Raw genomic sequence first — 26434 nt, 5'->3', positions numbered from 1 at the left:
CACAGACCAAAAGCATAACCAAGGTGTATAGCTATCCAGAAGTTCACGATAGTATTTAACCTCAAGATTTTCCCTGTAGTCTAATAGGTAACCTTTCTTTGCTCAGCCCATTTTCCTCTACAGCTCCTTTCCTTCCTCCCGTCCATTCTCACAGTGAAGTCAATGGAAGGATGTCTGAGCAGAGATTTGAATACTGACTCCACAGACCTCTACATTACTTGGATTCCAAATTCCCAGCGGTCCGAAATGAAGATCTGTACGTATTTGGCTGACAATGAAGGGGATAGTTCAAGTGCATGACCCTGTGAAAATTGAATGAACATGTTTGTATTTGCTATAATATGTGATTTTGATCAGACAACATAGTCTGTCACTTTTAATAGCCCTGATGAGTGCAAAAGAATGCAGGTGTTCACACAAAGTTGTTGTATAATTGTGCAGAGATTTTGATAGGGCTAAAAATGTAGGAGAGAACAGAACTATATTTCCAGACTATACCTTTGCATATTTTGCATTATTATTCAGTTGATGACACGCTGCATACAAGAGCATACAGAATTACTGCTCTGACCTTCACTTTACTGTCATAGGATTATATGTAACGTTCAGAAAAGCAGGGCAACTACTCGACTAGAAAGTTGATGGTATGATTATCACTGCATTGGAGGAGGCAGTGTCTCATGTTCTACAATATGGGGAACAAGTTGCTTTGGGATCTCTGTGCACAAACGCATGTGCCTGTGCTGCACAGACAGGTCTGCCTCCACACAGTGTATCCAGTACTTACTGACTGCAGCTCAGCTGTCGCAAGAGACCTCATCCATGACCTCAGGCAGCTCCATCTGTGAAGGAGAACTTGTTAATTTGCCTGTTTCCTCAAGGATCTGTACACTTTGCTACCATTGCTTGCACTGCAGTGTTGTGATATGCCAGTGTCAGGGGCATACAACCTCAGTAGGTCCCTGCCTCACTCTTTTGCCTCCCTCCCCCCTGGTGCTCCTCCCACCCTCAGCAGGGCATCCCATCACTGGTGTCAACACCATTGTGCAACAGCATTATGGAATGATTACTGGTTTCAGCCAAAAACCTGAAATCTGAAAAAAAGAAAGGAAGTTCAGGGTGGGACCTCCTTTTGCTGCCATCTCTACTGAAATTGATGCATCATGAAGTTATGACTCCAGGTAAAATACAGCAATGACTCACGACAGTAATTTGTGATCACAAGTCCAGAATCAAAGAAAATGACAGGTTGCCCAAGGAGGTTGTGGATGCCCCATCTCTGGAGGCATTCAAGGCCAGGCTGGATGTGGCTCTGGGCAGCCTGGTCTGGTGGTTGGTGACCCTGCCTGTGGCAGAGGGTTTGAAACCAGATGATCTTTGAGGTCCTTTTCAACTCAGGCTATTCTATGATTCTATGAAAATGAGGTTTTGTTATGCTCATGCATAGTTTTCTTCTTTTAGATTACTCAGAATTGCATTTGTTGCATTTTCCTCCAGGAAATGATAAAGGCACTCTCCAGTTTTTTAGATAGGTCAATGTGACTGTCCTCCATCTTCCACACTGCTCATTTATGTCTCCAAATACCTTCACCTGGTGTTTTCTTACACAGTCCCACTATATGTGAAGATGAAGTTGGTGAGACACCTTGAGGACCATTGCCATCAGAGTACTGTAAATGCCCATCTGCTCAAGCTGCTGACATTTAGTGAAAGAGTGAGCGTACAATAAAGAACTTTCAAGATGTCAAAGCCTTTCCTTACTTTTCATGTTGCCTTCACCTGACTTGAAACAGCCCTGTGGATTTATAAAGGACATTCTATGGACCACAGACTCTCAGGAGGTGCCTTTGCAACTACACAAGGGAGATTTGGGGTGTGAGGCACAATTGGAAGCACCTGTTTCTGCTCGTGTTTCCCCACACATACAGATTTCTTCAAAGTCCCTTCTAACCTAAGCCGTTCTATGATTCTACATTTAAGGCCACAATTTGGGTCCCAATGACTGAAGTCTCTGACGGAAAGTTATTCCAGAAAGGCATTTTTTTGTTTGTTCATTTGCTTTCTTTCAAAATGTGACACAGTTTTACAAGTTCTTAAGTATTACATTTTCTCCTAATTTGATCTCAGGATGCAAAGGGCACATTTGCAGACAGCTCCCTCTCCAGGAGATGGAGGGCTTCCACATTTAGATAACATAACACGGGTGACAGCAAGATAACATAAGCCATGGGTGCCCGACCTTTTGGCTTGCCCAAGCAAGTCATTACTTTTCTATTTGCTAACCCTTTTACAACTGTATAGGCAGGTTTAGATGAGAACGTTTTGAAATTATTTCTAAGTATGAAATATACATGTGTTTCAGATTGTATCCTAACACACTCAACTTATTATTTTCACATGAAAAGAAAACGCGGCAGCTAAATACACGATTCAGTGAACTTACAAATTCTGAAACAAAGTAAATGTAGGTTATAGTGCGAGTCCTTTGGAAACCTGCCTTGAGCACGGTTGGATTAGCGCACTGATACCCGTTTGTTTGGGTGATTATTACTTGCATATCGCCCCCGCGTGGTTCAGCTGGGCAGCGTGCCACTGAGAAGGCGGTTCTTGAAGAATTACTTGGTGAGATGTGTAGGCTTACACCAGAAAAAAATCAGTGCCGAGGTAGCTATGCCAGTAGAAAGGTGCATCAACGTATTACTACAAATGATTTCAATTTGTTAATTAAGATAAGCTACATTAACAGTAACTCAATGCAGCTTGTTTTCCCTTTGCTTTTTAGTTAGTTATTACATAAGGCATATTGGTAAAAGCATCAAACTTCTTGAACTCAGCAAATACAATGTTCTCCCATGCTAATGCAAACTTAGGCAAACATAGAAAAGATTTCATGCTAGTTTTGTCATTTCATCCATCATAAAGTGTATATGTTGGGGTTCATATAATAGAATCACAGAATGGCTTGGGTTAGAAGGGACCTCAAAGATTATCTAGTTCCAACCCACTGGCAGGGCTGCCCCCCACAGCTCAGGCTGCCCAGGGCCCCATCCAGCCTGGCCTTGAGTGTCCCCAGGGATGGGACACCCACAACTTTCTGGGCTGCCTGTGCGAGGGCCTCACCACAGTGTTGCACACGTTCCAGTACATCTTATGAGTGTGAAGTTTCAACAGCAGAATCATAGAATGATAGAATTATTGGAGTTGGAAGGGACCTCTGAAGGCTGTCTAGTCCAACTCCCCTGCAATGAGCGGGGACATGCACAGTTAGATCAGGTTGCACAGGGCTTTATTCAACCACACCTTGAAAGTCCCCAAGAACGGGGCATCAACCACATCTCTGGGCAACCTGTTTCAGTGCCTCACCACCCTCACTGTGAAATATCTTTTCCTTATATCTAACCTAAATCTACCTTCTTTGAGTTTGAAGCCATTTCCCCTCGTTCTATCACCACAGACCCTGGTAAAGAGTCTTTCCCCTTCTTCCCTTTAGATATTGGAAGGTCTCTATCAGGTCACTTTGCAGTCTTCCCCAGGCTGAACAGCCCCAGCTCTCTCAGTCTGTCCTCATAGGAGAGGTGTTCCACCTCCTGGATCATTTTTGTGGCCCTCCTCTGGACACACTCCAACAGGCCTCTCTCTCTCCTGTACTGAGGACTCCCCATCTGAACACAGTACTCCAGGTGAGCCCTCACCAGAGCAGAGGGGCAGGACCACTTCCTTTGTCCTGCTGGCCACGCGCCTTTGGATGCAGCCCAGGATACGGTTGGCTTTCTGGACTGTGTGGGCACATTGCCGCCTCATGTCCAGCTTGCCATCCACCCCTCTAGGGACAGAGACAGCACTGTGCCTATTCACGCAGCCCCATGGAGAAAGCAGGACTGGAGGAACCTTTGCCTCGAACAAGAAGCCAGCTTTACGAGACGTGCCCAAATCCAAACCCGCCCACACGAGCAGTATCTGTCCCAGAGCTGCCCGCACGCAGTAGCACACGTACAATCGTAATTCAGCACGCGGCCAGGGGCTGCATTTCACCAGCCCCAACCTCACAAGGAAGGGAGGCAGCTGGGGCTCGGCTCCGCAAGGGGCTTCCTGGATTGGTGCTTAAAGTCTCCCGTCGGGCTACGAAGAGGCAAAATCGCCCTGTGAAACGCAGCGCACTGCAGGCAGGGGAGACGAGCAGAGACAGCGCCAACGGCCGCACGCCCACAACCCCACCCTACTAACGGCGACCGTGCGCAGCAGCAGGAAGGTGCGGGGAAGCTCTCGCGAGAGGCGGCGCGGAGACGTTCTCGCGAGAGGTGCAGCGGGGATAGGCGGTGCCCGCCGGGCGCTCGCTCCTTTCTGGCGGCCCGGCCATATTGGTGGCGCGTGTCCGGTGAGTGGGGCTCGGCCGGGCGGCCCGAGGAGCCGCTCTTGGGCGCTAACCCGACCCCCTGCTGCTCCTGTCTTCCAGGTACCGCCCGACTTAACTGCAGGCAGCGACGATGGTGGCCGCAAAGAAGACGGTGAGTGGGAGCGGGCCGCATGTGGCCTCACGTGGCGGCGGCCCGGCCTCCGCCGACGGCGGGCGCTGCGCGCTGCGGTGCGGCCGTGGTGCCGGGGCGCTCCGCCGGGCCTGAGGTAGGGAGGAGCGGCCCCGCGCGCGGTGTGAGGCGGGGTGGCGGGGGGAGCTGCGCGCAGCTTGAGGCGCCCGAAGTGGTCCTTGGGCCCGTAGCTCTGAGCACAGTAGCGCGGCTCCTCGTTGCCGGCTTCTCTGTACTCGGTTCTCTCCTGTGCAGCATCCTGGTTGCTCCTGGGTTCCCTGCCCCAGCCGGAGGCAAGGGAGGCTGCAGCTGTGTTCATAGCGTGGTTAAAGGGCCGCAGCGCTCGGGTTTTGTGTTTCCTGATAACTTTTAGTTTTCAGTCTTAAAGCTGCTGCAGAAAGTATGAGGTTCGCTTGAGATGGCGGTGTTCGTTATTCCTTATTGGCTGTCACGCACCTATTGGAGGGGCTGCACCCGCTGCGTGTGGTTATTTGTTTCTGTCAACCAGAGGAACGCCTATTAGTGCATGCCCTGCAAAGTGCCAAACTAGGAATGCGGTCAGGTTTGTGGGGTAGAGGTAGTTTATATTTGAACATGACTGGCTGAGTTTTATAAAGGTAAAATAAGAACTCCATGATGTGACTGGGTAACATAGTTGGCAGTGGCAATGCTTTTAATTACAAAGTAGAATCACAGAATCGCAAGGTTGGAAAGGACCTACAAGACCATCTAGTGCAACCATCCACCCGCTACCAGGTGTAATGTAGTAATTACTACATTACCAAAGTAATGGATAAAAGGTATTTTGTAAAGTTGGCAAACAGTACCAGCATCTTGCTTACCTACAAGCTTTCGTATAACCATATGGCGTGCTGGCTTTTTTATTCTGCCTTGCAAATAACTGGGACAAGATTGTGTGTGATTGGAGTTTCTTCACCTTACATTCTCTGTCACCTTGTGAAAGGTAAAATAACATGTAATGAAACTCTTATTTTTGCAGAAAAAGTCCCTGGAGTCCATAAACTCCAGGCTTCAGCTGGTGATGAAAAGCGGTAAATATGTGCTAGGATACAAACAGACTCTGAAGATGATTCGTCAAGGCAAAGCCAAGTTGGTCATCCTAGCCAACAACTGTCCTGCTTTGAGGTAAGCAGGTGTACGAAAAAAAATTGTTAAAAACTAAGGCAGGTGCTTTGTAGAACTGCAGATGTGATTCATGCAAGCTGGTAATGCAGAGTAGTTTGTACACATACTCCATAGTGCTGTGAAATAAACATGATGAGTTGTTTGGTGTATACAGATTGTAGGTCTGGATGTGTTACAGTGCTTTCCAGCTGTTTTATAGCTTTCTCATACAAGGAGTTTGCCTTGCAGAAGGTTCTGTAAGCTTTTTCACACTGTGAAATCAGCATTTCATACCTGGTCTGGTGGGAACTGTCCCTGCACACGGTGGGGTTGGAGCTAAGTGATCTTCATGGTCCCTTCCAACCTAAACCATTGTGTGAAAGTGTAGTAAGACTCAATTCCTGATTTATCGAAGTTGGTACTGGAAAATAATTTTACAAGTAGGAAAAACTAGTAATTGATGTCAATTTAAAATGCTTGAAGCATAGAACTGCTTGTAGAAATGTTTGAAGCTGTTCTAGGAGAATGAAGTCTTCAGTAATCTTCATCTCCTGACACAGTCCTTACTGAACTTCTGGTCCCCTTCTGTCAGCAGTGAGTATCAACAGATTAAAGGAACTGCAGATACAGGAAAAAGAACCAACATAGATACTTGAGAAATGGGGAGACTGTTTTATTCTTGGCAGGAAATAAATGTGTTTTTCTAGGCAGAAAGATTCTGAATTGAAGTACAATTGGGAATTCAAGCTGCTTTTGTTGTACAGTCAATCAAATTGTTTGTCAGTACTTTAATACCCAGTTTTTGAATCTTAGAAAATCGGAGATTGAATACTACGCCATGCTTGCAAAGACTGGTGTCCATCATTACAGTGGCAACAACATCGAATTGGGCACAGCATGTGGAAAATACTACAGAGTGTGCACGCTGGCTATTATTGACCCAGGTACGTGTCTCCTGCCATATAATGAACAAATTGGGTATGTAGCAGTGGTTCTTGCATTCACCTGTGAGTAGCAGTGCTTAGCAAGTAAGGTGCAGATGTACGGTTATATTTTGTTGGTCTCCTTTGGCTTAAACTAGTGCCAAGATCTGTTCTTACTTTGTTAGTCCAAGAATCGGTTTCTTACATTTGCACACAGCTCCTTTTCCTGTTCAGCTTTGTTAATGTAGGATCTTGGTAAAACAAACGGCTGGATTGTGAGTTGTCTTATATCTACAGAAGGAATAAGCTATATGCAGATGGATACTAATCCAGTGCCAGAGTTGAAAATCATATTAAATGTCAACATTTTAAATGTGTGCATAATTACTGTTGCTTGGTAGCACTCTTTGTTCCAGAGAATTGTTCAAGCTCATTCTGGAGAACTACTGAGTACGTGATTTCTTACCTTTCTTCCAAAATTTTATGACAAGAATCAGATTTATCTTACATTGTTCAATTTGACCAAAGGCATTCTAATTAAATGCATACGTGGATTTCTGTTTTAGCTACTCCCAGATGTTGTCCAAGTAGCATCAGTTTAAATTCCCTGTTTCTTTAGAAACCTTTATTTAGCTTGTTGGTGTTCTGATAGTAGCTGTAAGCTTATGTGTAAGCTAAAGAAGTGGAGCTTAGGCTTTCTGCTGTGCAGTACCATGCGAATATTCTCGCTGTCCTGATGCTGTGGTGATCAGGGGAGGCTAGACATTCGCTATATTAAAACTGTGCATTGTGTCCTCCAGGACTGGACTGCTGCTCTAGTACTGGCTTTGGAAATGCTAGTGACATAATTATCATATTTTAGCATATTGTGCATAGATTAGCAAAAATGCAGTCACAATATTTTTTAAGTCATCAAAATTACTTCTTTTTCCTAATTAACTGTCTTTGCATTGCTTGAGTGCTTTGACTGTAGAGTCACTTGAATTTATTTTGCCTATTTCTGGGAATGGATCTTCTTGCAATAATGTATTTTTGTTTTACAGGTGACTCTGACATCATTAGAAGCATGCCAGAACAAACCAGTGAGAAGTAAATGCTGTAAAGGTGGTCTTTCTACAATAAACTGGTTTCAGATCTGTTTTAAGAGAAATTTGTATTGTATTATACTTCTGCTGGTTTTAGAAAACAAACTATAAATGAAGATTCGTTATCACTGCTGTCTGTCTTGTTCTGTTAGAAGTAACCTTCACAGGACAAAACTTGCTTGTTGCCTCCTGTAGAAGTTGAGCTTCAGTAGTAAGACCTGACCGTGGTAAGTATCAAATCCCAGCAGGCTGTGGCTTTCTTAAGTGTTTTGGTTTTGTTTTGTTTTGTTTTTTTGGAGTGCTCATAGGAAAACAAGTTGTAATGAGGTAGTGGCAAATTTGGGATGTTGGTGGGAGACTCCACAGGATTTACTTACACTTAATTTTTTAACACTTTTTTTTTAAACTTAGTCACAAGCTCTTAATGCAAATTACTCTTCTTGTCTCTTCTTTCCAAGAGAATATGTATGTCAGGTGCAAACCAGCTAACTGCTAGACGTGATGCATGACATTACCCTTTCAGTAAGATACCAAATTGAACATCTCCAAACTGGTCTGAAGTCAGTACCCTTTTTTTAAGAAAGCTTTCTGAATGCACTGTGGTAGAGTGCGATTGAGGTGATGTTCTCAAGTCACTGTTGAGGAGGATGGTGCTATCTGCTGGATTTCTGCCTTTTTTTTTTTTTTTTTACCACAATTTGAGGATATTTGTTAGTGCACACTACATGGCATATTGCATTTTGCTACATGTAGTTAAAGGGATGCTTAATGACAATCATTTGAACCAGCAGACCTGAAGAACTTGCATTCTGCTTTCTGAAGTGAATTAAAATACAAGGTGCTTCTTTGTACACATGCATGATCATCAGATCCATAATCACTTAAATCTAATTTTGCTGCAGCTGTGTTTCTGATATGGAATGGATGTGGTTATATATTTCAAGTTGGAGACAGTAAAGAGGCAAACACATGTGAAGCAAAGAAGGAATAGCTGGAGTATGCATCTACTGAGGTCTGAATTTGGATTAGTTCAGTACAGTTCAGGTACTGTTGTGGGCATGGAAAATAAAGCTATAAGAAGAGGGCTTTTGCTGTTATGAGGGCAGAAGTAAAACTTCAGTTGGCCTTAAGGCACTTCCAGAATGGCTGGAAGCAACTTGCTGTTTCATTTTCATATTAGCACTTGATGAACAAATGTGCAGCTGGTTTTATTGCCCAAAGAATGTCTTCATATTAAAATGCCAGTTGTATTCTGGGAAGTTCAAGAATTGCTGAATGCTCACCAAGACCAAAGAGGGAAACATCATCGTGTCTGAATCTGGCAAGAGAAACAGTACTTGGAATTTCCAGCTGTGATGCTCTGGTAACTCAACAGATTTCCCACTTCATTTACATTCATCACCATTCAACAAAGGTGTATAAATGTGTATTTCTACTTCCAACTGATTTCTGCAGTCTGCACGTGTTGGAAAGAGTGTGTGAAACCTAACTGCTGTGAATGCAGTTCTGTTTTCACATATGTGTGTGTATACGTATACACCGTCACACAGATAGAATGCTTGAAATAGCAACAGAGTGAGTGGAGGAGGAAAGTACAGAAAAGCAAGCCAAATAAATTCACAGCTTAAAAATACTTCAAAACGTGGAGTTTTCACATGAAAAAATAACAGCATTTTAATGTTTTGCATAGCTTCTTTTGGTTAAGTTCTACTTAATGAGGATTTCTGCTAGTTGCTAAATTGTTTTTATATATAAACTTTCAAAACTTATCTGCAGTCAATGCAAGACAGAACACGTATAGATGCAGGGCTCCAAAATACTTTTTAACTTTAGACAAGGATTTGTTATTTTACTTTGAACTGGTGTAACAAAATAGCTCTCACAACATTGTATGTATAAATACACAGTGTAGTATAAGCTTTAAATTTTGATCAGTATTTTAGTCTGTTTTCCAAGTCTTCCATCCTCTTTGTCATTTCTTCCAGTATATAGAAGTTAAGGAAAGAGCTGGTGATGGTGTGCAGTAATATTAAAAAATGCCAGGTGTCTGAGTCAGATATTGCTGAGCATGACATTTCTGCCAGGGCCCGGACATGTGCACTGACCTGACATGTTAACTGTTACACTCAGCTTTACTATCAGTGTATATCAGCATATTCCCAGTCTGTGAACAGGTGAACAAACACTTGGACAGTGTTGGGTATGGAGCACAAATCTTATGGGAGCTGCTGAGGAAACCTGCTGAGAAACTGTTCTGGAATCTAAGGGGAGACCTTACTCTCTCTACAAGTGCCTGAAGGGAGGTTGTGGCAAGGTGGTGGTGGACTTCTTCTCCCATGTAACTAGCAGTACGAATAAAGAATGGACTCAAATTGCACTGAGGAGCTTCAGGTTGGACAGCAGGAAAAACTACTCTAAAAGAGTGGTCAAGTGCTAGAGTGGGCTGCCCAGGAAGGTGTGGAGTCACCATCCCTGGAGGTGAAGAGTTATGCAGATGTACAGAGGGATGTGGTTTAGTGGGAAATACTGGTGATAGGAGTATGGTTAGACTTGGATTATCTTGGAGGTCTTTTCCAACCTTGGTAATTCTGTGTGTGATTCTAGTGCTTATAGCATCATTCTTAGACGTCTCCAAGATGAGCCATCTACGTGGAGGCCTTAAGGTACTAGTACTGCCAGCAAGACCCTGGAGGGCTCTGTTAGCCTGACTGTGGACAGACATGTTTAACTCCACAGTATTTCAGTCCAAAGCTGTTCTTGTCTAGGAAGCACACAAATAGCTGCTTATATAGCTGCACTTCTTGCAGAAAATAAGTGCTTACTGGTCATCTATATGACTCTTAGAAGACTTAAACAGAAGGTGTGATGCCTTCTTACTACTTACTTAATTTGATTATGTAGAAGCAGGTTTTATGAAGAAAATCCAGGAGTTTGCTGTGTATGTAATGTTTGGTGCAGAATACAGGAGAAACTCACTGCCAGTTTTCTGCTATTTTCCTGAGACCTGATGGATGTTTAAGATATCATAAAGGCTACTCTACTAACAGCTCCCTTGAAAAGACAGCCTAGCTTGTGGAAGGGCTATCAGTGTGCACTTAACTCCTTTTTCTGTGTGTATTCTTACAAAATTAATCAGACTGCATGTCCTTTGATTCCTCTACATTGGGAATCTTATTTAAAATGCCTTAAAGTGCTTCACCTAGCAGTCAAGAAGGGAAATACCTCCTGATCCCTGTAGCTACTAAATGATCTTTTGTTACTATCTGAAGTAAACAAAGCAAAGAGTGTTAGGCTTGGTTTTTGACTAGTCCTTCCTTTGCTGATCCTGAAGATGCTTACTGTTAGAAATTATTAGAAGTTACGATCCTTATTAATATGTTTGGTCCCTTCTGTGAAGGAGACCTCAAGCCTGAAGAGCCCTGCTTCCTGGAGATTGACAATCTCTAAGTAGTTCAGCTTTTCATTACAGTAGATTGATTTGAGCCATGGAGGCAGCTTAGACTTGATGGCTATAATTTCTTTTAACTGCTCTTGATCTGTGCATAAGAAACATTCTGAAAGGATATATCGCTGCGTGAGTCGTCTTACTTCGTTGGTTGCGAAGTTCTGGAACGTCACAAGGTTTTCACATTTGCATTGGTCTTTTGAAGTTTTTGCTGGAAAACAGTCAAGCATAGACAAAATGCTGAATAAATCCAGAGGGCTGAGAGGGGGAAAGACAAAGACTTCTGAAAGCAGAGCAAGTTTAGTACAGCTTCCTGTTCTCAAAACAAGTCAACATCCACAGGAATGCCATGGGGCAGATTTTGTAAATACTGGAAAATATTACACAGCACTCCTTAAAAGATCAGGCAGAATTACCTAAGCAAAGAACCTAATTACCTGTTGTCCTTGTTGAGTGAGTGTGACTGTCTTCAAAAAGATACTTATGCTGTATTGCAAGACTGGGACAGGCAAGGACATCTGTGATTTCTACTGTGGTTGATTCAGGTCCTGCAGGAAACCCCCCAAAAGTCTAAAAATCATACCCACTTAATGGTACAGTATTTTTGCTACTCACATGCACAGAGTTTTCCCTTATCAGTGAGTAATCTCACTAATTGTAGTGAGAGGATCATTCATGGAGAGGACTAGCAATACAAAGATGTGAAGGAACCAAGCTGTTAGGCTGTATTTACTGTGTATGTGATTTAAGCTGCGGGTTGCAGAACTGAAAGGGAGTTGTGAAGGTTCCTGTGAGAAACAAGTGATTGAAAGCTGAACATGCTTCACAGAAATCGAGCACAGTATTGAAATACAAGCTTTCCCTTGAAGTAATTTATTTGGATGGTGTAAAAAGGGAGCATGCAGCCGTGCATTTGTTACAGTGGATCTCAAATTTTCTGTACTAGGAGCAGATCTGAATTGCAGAAAAGAAAATTGCAGAAAAGAAGACTCCAGGGGAGATGGGTGGGGAAAGCAGTTCTCTGAGTGAATTGTTAGGGCTCTGCAGAAGAAGCCATGCTGAGGCAGCTTCGCAATGGGGACACAGCGGGACACTGAGTTCAAACAGCCAACCTGATGACTGTGGATTAGTCCTATGGAGCCTTCCAGATGACAGATCTTGACGGTGACCTGAATTTCTCAAGGCTGGTAGAAAGAAATGGTTATTTAATTAAATGAGATCACAGAAAGGACAATAAAGATGTAATTCCCTAGAAAATCAAATCTTACTTGTCTTTCACCATACATGGAGATGGCCTCGTACCTGGCTTCAAGAGGTCCAGTGTTGATGGACAACACACGACTCACCTTTCAACTCACGTACTGGAGCTCTCCCAGAACTGAAAGTACTTCACAAGTAGATTAACAGTGCTGAAACAGTGTGAAATCACAGCAGCCTATGTTGTGTTCTTCTGGTGAAAATTCTTGCATGTTGCACTGTTACCCGTGAGTTTTTTGAGGGTGAACTGAATAAGAATAAAAACTGCTTACAGAAAGATGAAATATTCTCCCCTTTGAAAGGAATTTGGAAGTGCTTGGTGAGAAGGGTGTGGTAGTTTCTTTGATGCACTATAATTACTAGAAAAAGTACAGGTTTCTAGCTCAAGGAAGCACAGACTGAAGTCTAATTTATTTATTAGTGTCTTGACAGAAATGGAAATGTCTTTGTCAAGGGTCATTCTGCACACTGCCTGTTTCCTGCCACAAGAGGGTAATGTAGAGGCAGCTTTTGTTTCTTAGGAGTTCTTTTCCAGAAAACGAAACGTTTTACTTTCAGTTAATTTTAGAGCCCTTGGGTGCACAGATGAATTGGAAAGTGCACACTGAACCACTGCACACCTTCATCTACTGTGCCAGGGGAGTGCATGTGAATGTCTGGAACTCCCTTCCTCCTGATTCTGCAATATGTACCCAAATTTCCTTCCATCCTAGAAAGTGGTTACATGAGGAGAAATAGTAGGAGTACAAATGCTGGTGTGCCATCAAGATGCAGCAGGCAGATGGAAGATTCTTCTGGACCTGACCTGTTTGTCACAGCTATTGGGAGCTCTATTTCTATCAGTCCCGTGAGTTTTGACGAATACATGATAATGCACAGATTTATTAAGTTGCACTGGGAAGCAGATGATGCACTTGGGGTGGAAGCTGGAATGGCTGAACACAAGGAACAGGGAATGAATGGAGATGGGGCGATGGAAAAGAGGTGAGTAACTGAATAAGACCAGCGTTTATTGGACAGAACTAGAGCATTTATATACATTTAAAAAGCAGGACTGGGACCTTGCTTGATGGAACAGTGAGATCTCAGAGAAAACAGTCCAGGATAGAAACATGTGGGATGAGATCATGAAGCAAGGAAGAAACAAACTAGGTGATGAGTTCAGTGTAAGGATGAGCAACTAGGAACGAGAATGGCGAAATTCTACATGTAGGAGGGACAAAACAGGTAAGGTGAACATTGAGTATTTGACACCAGGTAATGGATGGGCCTAGAAGCTGCTTAAGGGCAGTAGGCTAATAAGACTGTCTAAAGCAGAGGGACTGACATGGAAATTCTGAGCTTTGGACGCTGAGGATTTGGATGTAAGATGGGGAAAAAACAAGACTGAGATACATTAGCAGAGGTGGGGCAGAATGTTTCTAGTCTGAGATCAGGCATTTCAGAAACTCCTTTTCAGGTTTCAGAAAATAGTTTGGATCTGAAGAATTCTGTTCTCATGCTTCTGGCAAAGCTGTAAACAATCAGACAAGTACAGACAGGTTGCTAGCAGTAATGATGAAGTCAGTGCAGTGAACATACATACTCAGTTTTTTTGGGGGGGCAGAACTCATGCTAAACTGAGGTGCTTGTTTCTAGTGTTCTCTTTTGGAACAAAACCTAAATACTAGCTAGGGTAAAGCCCATGAGAAAGTGTTTTCCAAAGCAGTGGCTGACTATTTGCAGCAGTTATAATGATCTGCAATTTGAAAGAACAAAATGTTTAGCAGCAGGCTGCTGAATGCTGTCATCTGATCAGGGCTGGAGTCTTGTGACGAACATAAATCTAACCATGTAATTAAAGGCTCCCATAACACACGTGCTCTGAACAGGCGTCAAAAGGCAACCATGATGAGTGCCTATTGTATGTGACACTGCTGTAGCTTTGTCAGTGCTTCCAATCATATGAGTATTGAATGTTAAATGAGGCAATGAATAGGAATCTTCCGACTGAACTATCCTTATTAATAATTCCTCTTTGTAATAGAAGAGAAAAACACATTTTCATGACTAGTCATCAAGAATAATAGTAATCAGCAGCTATTCTACAGAGCTGATGTTTTCTTGCAGAGTAAAAGGAGAAAGCCTTACCCCAAAACAGATTTGGAGGGTTTCTGCTTTGCTTAGAAAAAGGCAGGGACTGGGGATGAGAGGATTTGTCAGTGGAGTCCATGTCTGGGCTGCAGACAAGTTCAGAGGGCCCTCAAAAGTTCACTGCCCTCATAAGCCTTAGATTAGTTCTTGCAAAGGAGGGAGAAAAATTAGGCCCAGAGGAAAAACTGAAAGGAAAAAATGAACTTCCAGCTTGTGGAACAGGTTTGGAGGCAGAATTTCTGGTATAGTGAGTAGATGAGCAATATGTAGTTCTAGAGTGTCCAGGAAAATAACCAGCTGGGTAAGTCCAGAGTTATCCACTGGTGTGAGGCATTGCCTAGAGGTGAGCCAGGAGGAGGCAGGCAGAAGCTCTGAGGCAGCAGCTCTGCCCTGCTACTACAGGTGCAGTTTAAAAACTGCCACAAAGGGGCAGGATTTACTTATTTTTCATGTTGCAGGTACTGTATTAAAAAAAATCTAAAAATTACAGCTGCTGAATATTGTTGTGGGTACCTGAAGGATGCATTTCCATCACTGAGCTCTGGGTTTGCTAATGAGTGAGAATTATTTCACCAGTTGCCAGATAATTTTGTCTTTGGCGTCTCCCCAGGCTTTTAAGATGACTTGCTGTCATCAGTAGATTATCTGCCTAGTAAGAAAGTTAGCAAACAGACTCGGTTTCATGTTATCATAGTACTTTGAATTTCAGAAAGACTGAGCTAGAAGATTCTTATTATTAAGAGAAGCCCAAAGAATATGCAAACTAGGAAATATTCTCACATTCTTTTTTTTTTTTCTTTTTTTTCAGATTCTTGGTGTCTGAATGAGGAAGAAATGCACTGCTCCTTGCCAGCCAATTGTACACAGTAACACTAAGGAGTAAAGTAAAACATCTTTGCATTAAATTTCAAGAAAAAACAACCAAATAAAAGTAGTGAAAATTAAACCATCCTGTAGTAGTAGTGCTGCTCTCAATATTATTCACTGTGAAGTTACTGTGTTTTGTTTTGAGTACAAATTTGAATGTTCTAATAATATCCAGTGCTGGGAGCATGTGAGTAGAAAAGACACACAGTCCTCTCTGGGTGTACAGATTTAATCCCAGCTCACATTCCCTCTTTCCTTTGCAAAACATCAGGTGGGAATGTTTAGAGAGAGGCTGGTTGTGCCCAAATGAGGAAGGGTACTTTCTGCAACAAACCTGTATTTGTGGAGCAAAACTTGGAGCTTATGTACAACTGTGATCCATTCTCTGTAGCTGAATATGTATATTCAGTGAACTATTTTAAATGTTTTATAAATATATACTACATAGCTTGATAATTCATTCCATGTTTTTGGGTATTTTTTTTTGTTTGTTTGTTTTGTTTTGCTTTTTGCTATTGAACTTAAGAGCAATTTTTTACTCTCATTAAAACTTTATGAACCCATTATTATTTTCCCACATTCCTAATGAAGTAGATCACACTGCTTTGGCAGGGTGGGGTTCAGTGCTCTGCTGACTTGAGCGTAGCAGAAAGAAAGGGGAGGAAGCAATTAATTCTTCTGAGCACAGGAGTGTACATTTTATACAAGTGTTAAGAAAACAAAGGAAAAGAAATCCTGCACCTTTACCTAGTGATAGATGGTGTGTATATATTCCTTACATATTAAAAGGCAGAAAAATCACCATGAGTGACTTGCACCTTGTAATGTGTCGTAGCAATGATCTATGTTATGACAGAGGCCACTGTGAATAAAAGTACCTACTCCTTTAGCATGCAAAAGAAATCTGTAAGCATGCATTCCTCTTCTATCAATTAAAGCAGAATACTGGTACCTTCACAGATCTGAACTTTCAGCTCTTCGCTTATGTCCTCCATTGCTGTGAAATCCTCAGCATAAAAGAGATGTTTGTATGATGGCTCAGAAGCAATTTCCAGCAGTTCCTCTTCAATTGCTTTTCCTATTCCAATGGCATAGATAATTATACCTAGAAGAAATTGCATATAATTATTACATCAGCAGTCCTAAACCCTTGATCCTCCATGAAAGGAAAATATGAGTATTAGTCATTTCAGGAAGGGAGCAGGAAAGCATGAAAAATGTATATATGCCATATATCTTCAAAATTGTGTACGAAGAGGGATATTAATGCTTCTGTTATTTAGAAGATGTTTAGAAACTCACTGCTTTACTGTAATTTGACAGATAGTTTTTATGACAGAGAGATGAGAGTTGCTTGGCCACTACTAGAGTAAATGTACCCAGAAAGAGCACTGCAAAACATCCAAGAAAATCAGCTGCACAAATCTAGTCGGAGGTCAGTAACTAGCTGTGTACCCCAGGAGTCAATACTGCGGCATCTTCTAAAGCCTGGCTGTACTCTCTATGTTGCAGGCCATCAGCCTTTGTTCTTAATGCAGTTTTTCAGAACACAGAAAATGCTTTGCTGTGCAGAGAAAAAAAGGGATCCTTCATTTTCTTGAAAAGCTTTGAAAATTTTCAGTAATGTCTGCTGAATAGCTGTAAAGCTTTTGATTTGTGGTGCGGGTGTCCTACATGACAGCCTTCTGTCCCAGACATATTTTGTCTTAAAAGCCAGCACCTTTGAGTTACTTTATGGCACGATCTGTCATGCTGGAAGACAGCACTGAAGCTATATGCACACGAAAGGAGAGCCCTTCTTCCTTCCAGAACAGCATCAGCGCTCAGACTTAGTTAAAAATACATAATATAAATAAATAAAGATATAACATAAACAATTATTAAATTATTAAACAACGTAAACTTCCCAGTAGATTTCTGTATTTTGAAGAGACAGGGTTGTGTTCTTTTTTTTAATTAGTGTCTTCTTACTGTTAGAATTTTTGATGAATTTTCCAGTATCAAGTACCTCCCCTCAGGGAAATGCATGGCATGCCATGTGAGTCAACGCACTACCTGTGGATGGCACAGAACCCCAGTAGTGAGGCACTCAGCCACAGAAGGAATGACAGAACTCAGTAGCAATGGCTCTGTGAAACAAAAGATCTGGTCTTCTTCTACAATGGTCACTCAACTAGCCAGACTGCTGTGGCAAACTGTGTTGATTAGCAGGTAATGTAACACATCCATACTTACCACATCTTATTTAGCACCATGTTTACCTTTCTGAAAGAATGAAAGACATCGCCACTCACCACTTCTCTTTGCTCTAGCAGCCCAGTCAGAGACTTCATCTTGGGCTCGTCCGTCTGTAAACACAATGGAGATTCGAGGGATGTTTGCTGACAGTGGTCTGGCTCCTTCTGTTTCTGTGAAGCTTCTCTCAAACATTTGCCTCAGTGCCAGTCCTGTCATGGAGCCTCGCCCCATGTATTTCATTTGTGATACAGCTTTCTTCATGTCTTTGGCTGTGCTAAACTGTCTTAATGTAAACTCTGTGCGGACTTCAGAGGAATACTGAAGCAAACCAACTCGAGCAGCTTTGGGTGAAATCTCAAGTGTATCTAATATTCCTGAGACGAATTGTTTTACAATTTCAAAATTATCCTCTCCGAGACTTTTTGATCCATCGATCACAAACACCAGATCAACTGGGCCTTCAGTGCATCCTGTGAAATAAGCAGAAGTGTTCAGATAATGAAAAAACTGCACAAAGCTGTAAAGAGGACTGCATGAACACAGAGATAACCTTGGTACAGTGTTCCTGGCTCAGCCAACCTTGCAGTGTGTCTAGAACTGTTTGTGGACAGTCTTTATCAAAAGCTAAGAGTGTGCCAAAAGCTTTTAACAATAATCTAATCACAATGTCTATCTATCATTATGTGTCACTTTGCAGAATAATACAACTCCAAAAAATACTGCTCTTTTTTTGTGAGTTTGCAGTAAATCAGATTTTTAAGAAAACCTTAAGAATGACTGTTAAGTGGAGAAAACTGCATAACTGAAGATCTTTAGGATGTAGAAACAAAGTTTCCATCATTTTCTTCCAGGGATAGGATGCTAACATGCATAGGACAGCATGTTAACTTTACCTGAAAATGCAGATGACCTGAAATAACGAGAATTGCTGAAGCTGTGTTTGTACTGCAGAAGTAGCAAAAATGTAAAGATGATACAAGAAAAAAAAAAAAAATAAATGAGAGTTGCTGAAGCCACACATACATAAAAGGAGAAAATCTAGAAGGTCATGTTTAGACCTGCAGGAAAGAATGAGACAGGAGCCAAAGAGCTCCGGGAAGGCTGAGAGAGAAGGGTTACACAGAATGCCCTACAGTTTAGGACTAGATTCATGTCTGGAGACAGAGTATGGACAATGCTCATGTTTTTATAGCACAGGCTTAAATCTCCAGTGGCAGAAAAACAACTGAAAAATTAAAAGTGAGGCAGTAAATGCTAGAAGGCTTTCTAGCTGCTAATGTTGGATAAAAATGGTTTATATACTTGCTTGTAACTCACTGCTGAAATTAATCTTTTCTGTTTCACCCACTGAAGCTGGGAGACAATCCAGGAGAGCCTGACAACTTTGCAGTCTCATACTTGGTTAAGTGCAAATGCAAAATTCAAAGCGGGTTGTAAGCATTCTGATTTGACTGCAGAACATACTGAAGACATCTATTATTGAGTCAGTGTAGGAATAAGGAATTTTCACTAATGTTTGGACTTTTCTTCCTAGACAACAGCCTTTTTAGAACTACTGTCCAAGAATTCCTTGCTGCTGAAGAAACAATGCATCATGTACTAAAGTAATGGTAATACAATGACTATCAGAACCACTTCAGTATCACTCCATATGTCAGGATGAAGCAACAGCTCAAGGTGAGCTGGGTTAATTACAGTTGAATTCAGTCACAAACATGTTTTAGTAATAATAATGTGCTCCCCAAGAAAGGCATACATTTTTGCAGAATATACGCTTTTACTGAGCTCCAGCAGAAGAGTTTCTCCTCCAGGAACTAAAAGGGTGATGCAATAAATGCATATAATGCTCTAAGCATGTCATATTAAAAGCTAAGAATAAAGCACACATTTCCTTGATAATAATATTTCTTTTTTTTTTTTTTTTTCTTGACATTTGGGAAAGATTATTATTGTACTTGATGCTATATGAAAACAACTGTTCCAAATTCTTAGTTTTTTGCTTACAAGCGCCTGAAGATAAATTGCTCAGTACATTTTCTATGACATTCATATATGCTTCGGGCTCAGTTATCACTTATATCAGTTATATCAGTTATATAAGTTTTGAACTGAGGCTTTTGAAGTGAGGTCAACTAACTTAAACGCTCATAGAAACAATTTATATTCAAATATAATGTACTTACTTCTGCAGGTTTTCTGATCCTCTTTTAGTACATACCCCTCCTGACATTTGCAGACGTATGAATCATCATTATTAACACAAATATGGTCACAACCATGGGCAACTGATTTACAGACATCTTTGCCTATGAAACATTTTAAACATTTACAAATTCAGAGACTCCAAACACAACGTTTAAATAATTTAAATAACACATGTCAAAATAGACCATTTTATCTTTTTTTTTTCCTATAGCAATGCTGAAGAATGGCAGACAGACAAATTGTTACTTACTTCGACATGTTCTTCCATCTTGTCGCAGGACAAATCCCTCATGGCACTGACAGCTGTATGAATTGTTATTATTAATGCACACATGTTCACAGCCATGGTCAATGGACTTACACAGGTCTTTATCTGAGAATCATTAAGAGAATTTCCTTATTAGATCTATTCTTAAATGCAAAGCTGGCATGAGCCAGTTTTGAGAAAAACTAAGTCTGTAATCATTTTTATGACTGAAAGGACATATTCCCCATAAAAGTTTTAGGTACTCACTCCTGCATGTTCTCCTGTCTCTCCTCAGTATAAATCCCTTGTGGCACTGACAAGTGTATGAATCACCAGCTGGAACACAGACGTGTTCGCAACCATGGTTGACTGTTTTGCAGATATTTTTACCTTGGAGTAATGAAAATTATATTTAGCACAGTTAGCTACATAAATAACTTTCACAAAATACAAAAAAGCACAACGATAATCTTCCATGAAGCAGCTCATTTCCAAGAAACTGACTTCATTTTATTCTGTGAAGCTGATTATTAAAAACACAAAGAGCACACCATATAAATAATAAGTTTCATGAATAGATCAGAAACTACATAATGAAGACTAAGCAACTTACTTCTACAAGTTTTCCCATCTTCCCTCAGTATGAAGTCATCATGACACTTGCAAATATAGGAATCGTCAGTGTTAACACAAATATGCTCACAGCCATGGTTAACTGACTTGCAAACATCTTTATCTGAGGAGAGTGGACAGTTTACTAGGTGAGGTTCTTTAGGGAGAGATAATATCTTTTATTTACCAGATTGTGTAGTTATGAATCACAGATAAACATATTCATGCACAAACTCTCACAGCCACAACACTTAGAAGACATAACACTTAAAGCCAAAAAAAACATTCTTATTGCTCAGGCTACTCACATTTACATGTCTTTCCATCTTCCTTCAGTATGAAATTTTCATGACACTTGCACATGTAGGATTCTTCTGAATTCACACAAACTTGTTCACAGCCATGGCTGACTGAACTGCAAATATCCTTGTCTGCCATCAAAAGAGTTGGTAGTTAACATATATCAGCAGAGGCCTTGATTATGTTGTTATGTGTCGTTCATCAAATTAAGTTCTCATGCTACATACTTTTGCAGGTTTTCCCATCTTCTCTCAGTAGAAATCCATCATGGCATTTGCAAATATACGAATCATCAGTATTAACACAAACATGTTCACAGCCGTGGTTGACTGACCTGCAAAGATCTTTATCTGAGAACAGATAACAGCTCTTGCTAGTTAATACATTTCTACACGACCTTGAATTGCAGATAAAAAGCATGCTGATAAATATCAGACTACTTACTTCTGCACGTTTTTCCATCTTCTCTTAGCAGGAATCCCTCCCGACACTTACAAACAAATTCATCACCAGCATTAACACAGGCATGTTCACAGCCATGGTTGACTGATTTGCAAATATCCTTGCCTGGAAATAGATAAAATTTAATGTGATTTGCTAGTTAAAATTTTTTCAGATTTTTCATAAAGACTGCAGGGGTAATCCCATCAGCAAAGAAATATGGAAGCATGCACACTGAAAGCTAGTTAAAGGATTGACAGCTTACCTCACATGAGGCATGAGTTCTTTACTGTCTAAGCAGAAAGAACTACGTGGTTTGGATGGTCTCCCAGTGATGCTGAATCATTTTAGGACCAATCTGACTAGATTAAGAAGGAGGACCTTACATGGGCAGCAGGAAGAGTAAAAGAAGGAATATTTAGTATAGTTATTTAGCAAAAATTCATGCTAGTGAAAACAAAACTGAACAAAAAACCACAGCACATGAAGCAAAGCGCTCCTTTAGGATTCTTACATCAATGCTAAGAATCTGCACAAGCAAAACTCAGGAGTGTAGGAACTACTGATTTAAGGGCATGAAGAAAATCAGCAGTATTGGGAAAAACTGATGAGGGGATTTCTATAAGTGCAATGTTAAAGCCAACTGGCCATAACCTCTTCAAGAACAGAGAAAGAAAAAGTAGAAAAGGAAGTCATCCCATCTATCAGCATTCCCTGTTCCTTTCTCGCTGCAACAAAAGAAGAAAATATTCTCAGTTGCTAATGCAACCTTTACACAGCGACTACAACACTGGATGCCACTAACAACAGTGTTCAGATCTGTCAGAATTACAGAATTGTATCCCAAGTTGGAAAAGACCCGCAAGAGTCATCAAGCCCAGCGCCCAGCTCCACACAGGACACCCCAAATCCAAACCCCGTGTCTGAGCGCTGCCCAAACGCTCCCTGAACTCCGGCATGGGGCCGTGCCCACTGTCCTCCACTGCCCCGTGCAGCCCGTTCCGTGCCCGCCGCCCTCCGCTGCAGCCCCTGTCCCTGACCGCCACCCGCTCCTCCCCTGACGCAGCTCCATGCCGTTCCCTCGGGCCCTGTCGCTGTCACACGGAGCAGAGCTCAGCGCTGCCCCTCTGCTCCCTGCAGCCGCTGTCAGGCCTCCCCTCAGCTCCTCTGCTCTGGGCTGCACAAACACAGGGACGTCATGTGGGACAAGCCCTTCCCTCACCTGCTGGCAGTGCTGGGCCTGCTGCACCCCAGGTACGGTTGCCCTTGTGGCCGCCAGGGCACACTGCTGACTCGTGTTTAACTTGCCATCACCCAGAACCCCCAGATCCCTTTCTGGGGCTGCCCTCCTGTTCCCCATTCTGTACATGTAAGCAGGGCTGCTCCATCCCTGGTGCAGAATTCAGCGCTTTCTCTTGTTAAAGTTAGCACTGGTAACTGGTTGATGACTGCCCAGCCTCCTAACTTGTGAACACCTCTCTGCAAGGTCTCTCTGCCCTCAGGGAAGTCAATAGCTCTTCCTAATTTAGTATCATATTTACTTAGTATGCATTCAAGTGCTGCGTTCAGATAATTTTCAGAAACACTGATAAAAGCTGGCCATAAATTGGAGGTGGAGTGACTGGCCTGATGTAACTCCATTTATTATAACCTTTTGAGCCCAACCTGTCTGTCAAATGTTCACCATCTGCATTATGTTTTTGGCTAGCCAGACATTTTGTCCAAAAGGATAACGTGAGAAAGCTTAATGAAAGCCTTGCTGAAATCCAGAAATATCAGATCAGCTGGATTCTCCTGATTCTTAGCAATTAGCAGAATAACCAATTAGGCTTAATGTGTAGAAAAAAATATATTTTTTCACAAGAACTTCAGCCTAAGGTACGTTACTTGAACAGTTCAGGCTGTCAATACAAAGAATTGCAAAAAATGCTAGAGTGGACAATCTTCTAACTCAACAAGCATTACATTCAAGGCATAACAATCTCAACTAGATCCCATTCCAGCAGGTAAAGAAGAAATGATTATGGAGGTAAAAATTAGCATTAGTTAGCATCAGCTTATGCACAGCTGCGTGCAACATTCATTATTTTCAAATGGAATGAAATATAAATGAGCAACAAAGTTCTACTTAAAAAGAATAGATTTTATATAGCTGAAAGCAATTGTGAGCCAAAGTACTTTGTGACCAGAGGTGAAATAATTTAAACAAAAGTGAATGATGACTGTAGTATTAAATCTTGCTTTACTGAATTCCTCCAGAAAAAAACTTACAGACATCATCTAAAAAGAACACCAGAATAGTTAAAAAAGGAAGAGAAACTGAAATAGAATACAGCTGTAAGATTTGAATAATGATTGAAAGGAAAATTCACATTATTTACTGAAATTGAAAATAAGTGGAATTTGAAACACTGAAATGAAAAGACACAGGCTAAGCTGCAATGCCAACAAAGTAAAGGACAGTATACATTATTTGAGGGGTGTTTGGAACAAAAAACCATTCTAACAATACATTGTTAATTAGTAGGTAGAAATACTAGAATTTCCATCTTTATGCATAAAAGTAAAAATATTAAAAATACTCAGATCTGAATTTTTCGAAATATAGGCTACAGATGATACTGTAGAACGAAGAGTTTCATCAGTTGAGAAGCAGGTCACACAGTATCTACTGAAGAAACAGCAGTAACTCCCGATCAGTTGCAGCCAAGAGATGTAAAAAGATCTGGCTGAATAACATTTTGGATGCTTAATATCATTTTTTGTTACCTCCTGGAACTCCATGGAAGTCCCAAAACACTGAAGTTTTCATCCCCAGAGCCTACACACACAGTGTTTGAAAAGTATAATGAGTTCACTGCAAGCCTGTCAGCTTGACGTTAATCTGCATTCAAACAACCAAATAAACAAATGTGGACTTTGATTTAGGAAAAATGAAAGAAAGAAAAATATTCACGTTTATATTATGAAAAAATAGGTCCCAGATAACTAAATAAGAATCTTTTTAATTGATTATGAAGCTGGTTCATAATGCTCAGGGAATTCAGTAGGGCATCAGTCTGGGTATTCAATGAACCTAAATGGATTAACATTGGCTAGAGAGGTCTTCAGGATAAACTGTAAATGGGGAATCACCAAGTGGCTTTCTTTCTAAGAATGTGCCCTGCTCTCTACTGCTTAAAATTTTAATGAACAATATTAAAAAAATATATAAAATAATCACTAATGAAGTTTACAGGTTACTTTATTGTTGAGAGAATGATAAATAAAAATACAGCTCTGCCGATGTAAGGAAACACAAACCTTTTTGCAAGCTGAGTAAAAACAAACTGTAAGCATTTTAAAATAACCAGAAGTAAACTTACATAATTTAGAAACAAAGAATGAAGGCTGTACTCATAAGATGTGGGACATTTATATGACTGAGAGTTTTAAAAGGCTTATGTTCATGGTATATAACTAGCTGAACATGAGCCTTAGGAGAATCGCATGGACTAACACTGTCTTTGGTCATAAAAGAAGGGAAGAATAAGAATTAGGTGGGTAACAGTTCCTGTATGCTGGACCCTGCTGTATGCTGTATTAGAGGACGCTGTACTATGTTCCACGTTGTGACATCACTGCAACAATACTGATAAATAGAAGCTTCAGGAGAGTAAGAAGAGATTTATGAGAAGAGTGGAAATCACATAGAGAGCCTGAAGGAATTTCACCTGCTTACTGTTTACTAAAACCATGCTAAGAGGCTAAGCTGATCAGTTAAATTATGGCCTACGTGAGTATACACAGAACTCCAACTCCTCACAGTCAAATGAGGCAAAATCCTATGCTCAAGATTAAATTGTGACAGTCTAAAAATGAAGTTCACATTTAAAAATGCACATTCTGACCTTAAAATTGATTGATTTTCTGAAATACATTTTAAATTCAAACAATAATTTATAGAAATCTTGTGACCTACAGAGGACAATATTCCATTCTGACCACCATGAATCAGTGAATAATTTTGTAATAGAAGGGAAATTCTATTTCCTCTGTTATTGACAAGCAACTTACTTCGGCATGTTTTCCCATCTTGCCTCAGTACAAATCCGTCATGGCATTGGCAAGTATATGAGTCATCAGTATTAACACAAAGATGTTCACAGCCATGATTGACTGATTTGCAGATATCCTTACCTAGGAATAATGTAGATTTTATTTACTACAGTTCAATAATTGAGAACATTTCAAAAAACGTAGAGACTAAAAGTATTAAATTCCTAGTAAAATAAAGAATCTATCCTCCTTTTTATCGCATAAAATCACAAATCAGAAGACCTATTTGTAACACAACATGCTTCCTCAGTGACTCCAGAGTGAGAAAATTACAGTAACATCAATAATTTACTTACTTTTACATGTTTTCTCATCTTCCCTCAATACAAAACCCTCATAACACTGGCAAATGTATGAATTATCAGTGTTCACACAAACATGCTCACAGCCGTGGTCAACAGAATTGCAAACGTCTTTATCTGGAAAAACATAAGAGTGCCAGTATTTAAACCATGTCTACAAATGCCCAGATTATAAAAGGAATCTTCTGTTAAAGGTAAGTACACTTACTTCTACATGTTTTTCCATCTTGTCTTAATGCAAATCCCTCGTAGCACTGGCAGACATACGACTCATCAGCATTAACACAAACATGTTCACAGCCATGGTCAACTGAACTGCAAATGTCTTTATCTGAGAACAGTTGATGGGTTTTGGTTAAAGCACATCTTCAATGTATATATTATGGAAGGAGAAGTAGTAGTTTTTATTAGGTTCACTGACATCATTCAAAGAAATGGACAAAAATTTAGGCAGAAAACACTTCCAGTTCTTGGTACCTGAAGAACGGTAGGTGTCGTTTTTTGTTTGTCTTCAGTCATATCAGTTTGGCTACTAAAGTATACTATTACTGTTCACTGAGTCTCTTACAAGCTTCTAGCAAGTATAACAACATTAATTCCACATTATGAGTAAGTTATGGAAGTGTTATTAGT

At 40.9% G+C, this 26434-nt stretch overlaps 2 protein-coding genes, 1 long non-coding RNA gene and 1 other non-coding gene across 10 annotated transcripts in view; 2 read left to right on the top strand and 2 right to left on the bottom strand.

The window, feature by feature from the left end:
* Positions 1-202: 202 nt before the first annotated feature.
* Positions 203-4224, bottom strand: LOC122179106. Its single transcript, XR_006178538.1, has 3 exons — positions 3995-4224; positions 788-842; positions 203-302 (listed from the first exon to the last, which is right to left on the bottom strand). It is a non-coding gene; the product is annotated as an uncharacterized LOC122179106 (long non-coding RNA).
* Positions 4225-4301: 77 nt separating this feature from the next.
* RPL30 (ribosomal protein L30) lies at positions 4302-7784 on the top strand. 2 transcript variants are annotated; one of them, XM_042869776.1, is made up of 5 exons: positions 4302-4375; positions 4454-4505; positions 5524-5669; positions 6462-6592; positions 7615-7784. In XM_042869776.1, the coding sequence occupies exons 2-5, from the start codon at positions 4485-4487 to the stop codon at positions 7662-7664; spliced, it is 348 nt and encodes a 115-aa protein (XP_042725710.1). In that variant the 5' UTR covers positions 4302-4375; positions 4454-4484; the 3' UTR covers positions 7665-7784. The 2 variants fall into 2 exon arrangements, with proteins under 2 accessions (XP_042725710.1, XP_042725711.1); XM_042869777.1 differs by lacking the exon at positions 4302-4375 and having other exon boundaries at positions 4382-4505.
* Positions 7285-7419, top strand: LOC122179471. Its single transcript, XR_006178702.1, has one exon. It is a non-coding gene; the product is annotated as a small nucleolar RNA SNORA72 (small nucleolar RNA).
* A 1528-nt stretch (positions 7785-9312) lies between the features above and the next one.
* MATN2 (matrilin 2) overlaps positions 9313-26434 on the bottom strand; it is a 65989-nt gene continuing 48867 nt past the window's right edge. For 3 of the 6 annotated variants that reach the window (XM_042869769.1, XM_042869768.1, XM_042869773.1), the window contains 16 exons: positions 26010-26132; positions 25796-25918; positions 25458-25580; positions 21405-21527; positions 21188-21310; positions 20969-21091; positions 20662-20784; positions 20316-20438; positions 20052-20174; positions 19780-19902; positions 17653-18066; positions 16311-16463; positions 12214-12285; positions 11539-11649; positions 11223-11312; positions 9313-9640 (listed from right to left, as the gene is read on the bottom strand). In XM_042869769.1, coding sequence (XP_042725703.1) covers positions 9588-9640; positions 11223-11312; positions 11539-11649; positions 12214-12285; positions 16311-16463; positions 17653-18066; positions 19780-19902; positions 20052-20174; positions 20316-20438; positions 20662-20784; positions 20969-21091; positions 21188-21310; positions 21405-21527; positions 25458-25580; positions 25796-25918; positions 26010-26132 — 2123 coding nt within the window. In that variant the 3' untranslated portion in view covers positions 9313-9587. The remainder of the gene's footprint in view (positions 9641-11222; positions 11313-11538; positions 11650-12213; positions 12286-16310; positions 16464-17652; positions 18067-19779; positions 19903-20051; positions 20175-20315; positions 20439-20661; positions 20785-20968; positions 21092-21187; positions 21311-21404; positions 21528-25457; positions 25581-25795; positions 25919-26009; positions 26133-26434) is intronic. The other 3 variants (XM_042869770.1, XM_042869771.1, XM_042869774.1) reach the window with 3 other exon arrangements.

The sequence above is a fragment of the Lagopus leucura genome, unplaced genomic scaffold (assembly GCF_019238085.1).
Source record: "Lagopus leucura isolate 7727_CA_CO unplaced genomic scaffold, USGS_WTPT01 Super-Scaffold_100002, whole genome shotgun sequence".
In the NCBI taxonomy this organism is placed as follows: Eukaryota; Metazoa; Chordata; class Aves; order Galliformes; family Phasianidae; genus Lagopus; species Lagopus leucura.
The sequence above is the reverse complement of the archived record's forward strand: the minus strand, read 5'-3'. Positions and strand labels throughout refer to the sequence as shown.

Coding starts and splice junctions, on each gene's coding strand:
- RPL30 (XM_042869776.1), top strand. CDS start 4,485: ATGGTGGCCGCAAAGAAGACG. Junction 4,506..5,523: donor TGGTGGCCGCAAAGAAGACG/GTGAGTGGGAGC, acceptor TTATTTTTGCAG/AAAAAGTCCCTGGAGTCCAT. Junction 5,670..6,461: donor AACAACTGTCCTGCTTTGAG/GTAAGCAGGTGT, acceptor TTTGAATCTTAG/AAAATCGGAGATTGAATACT.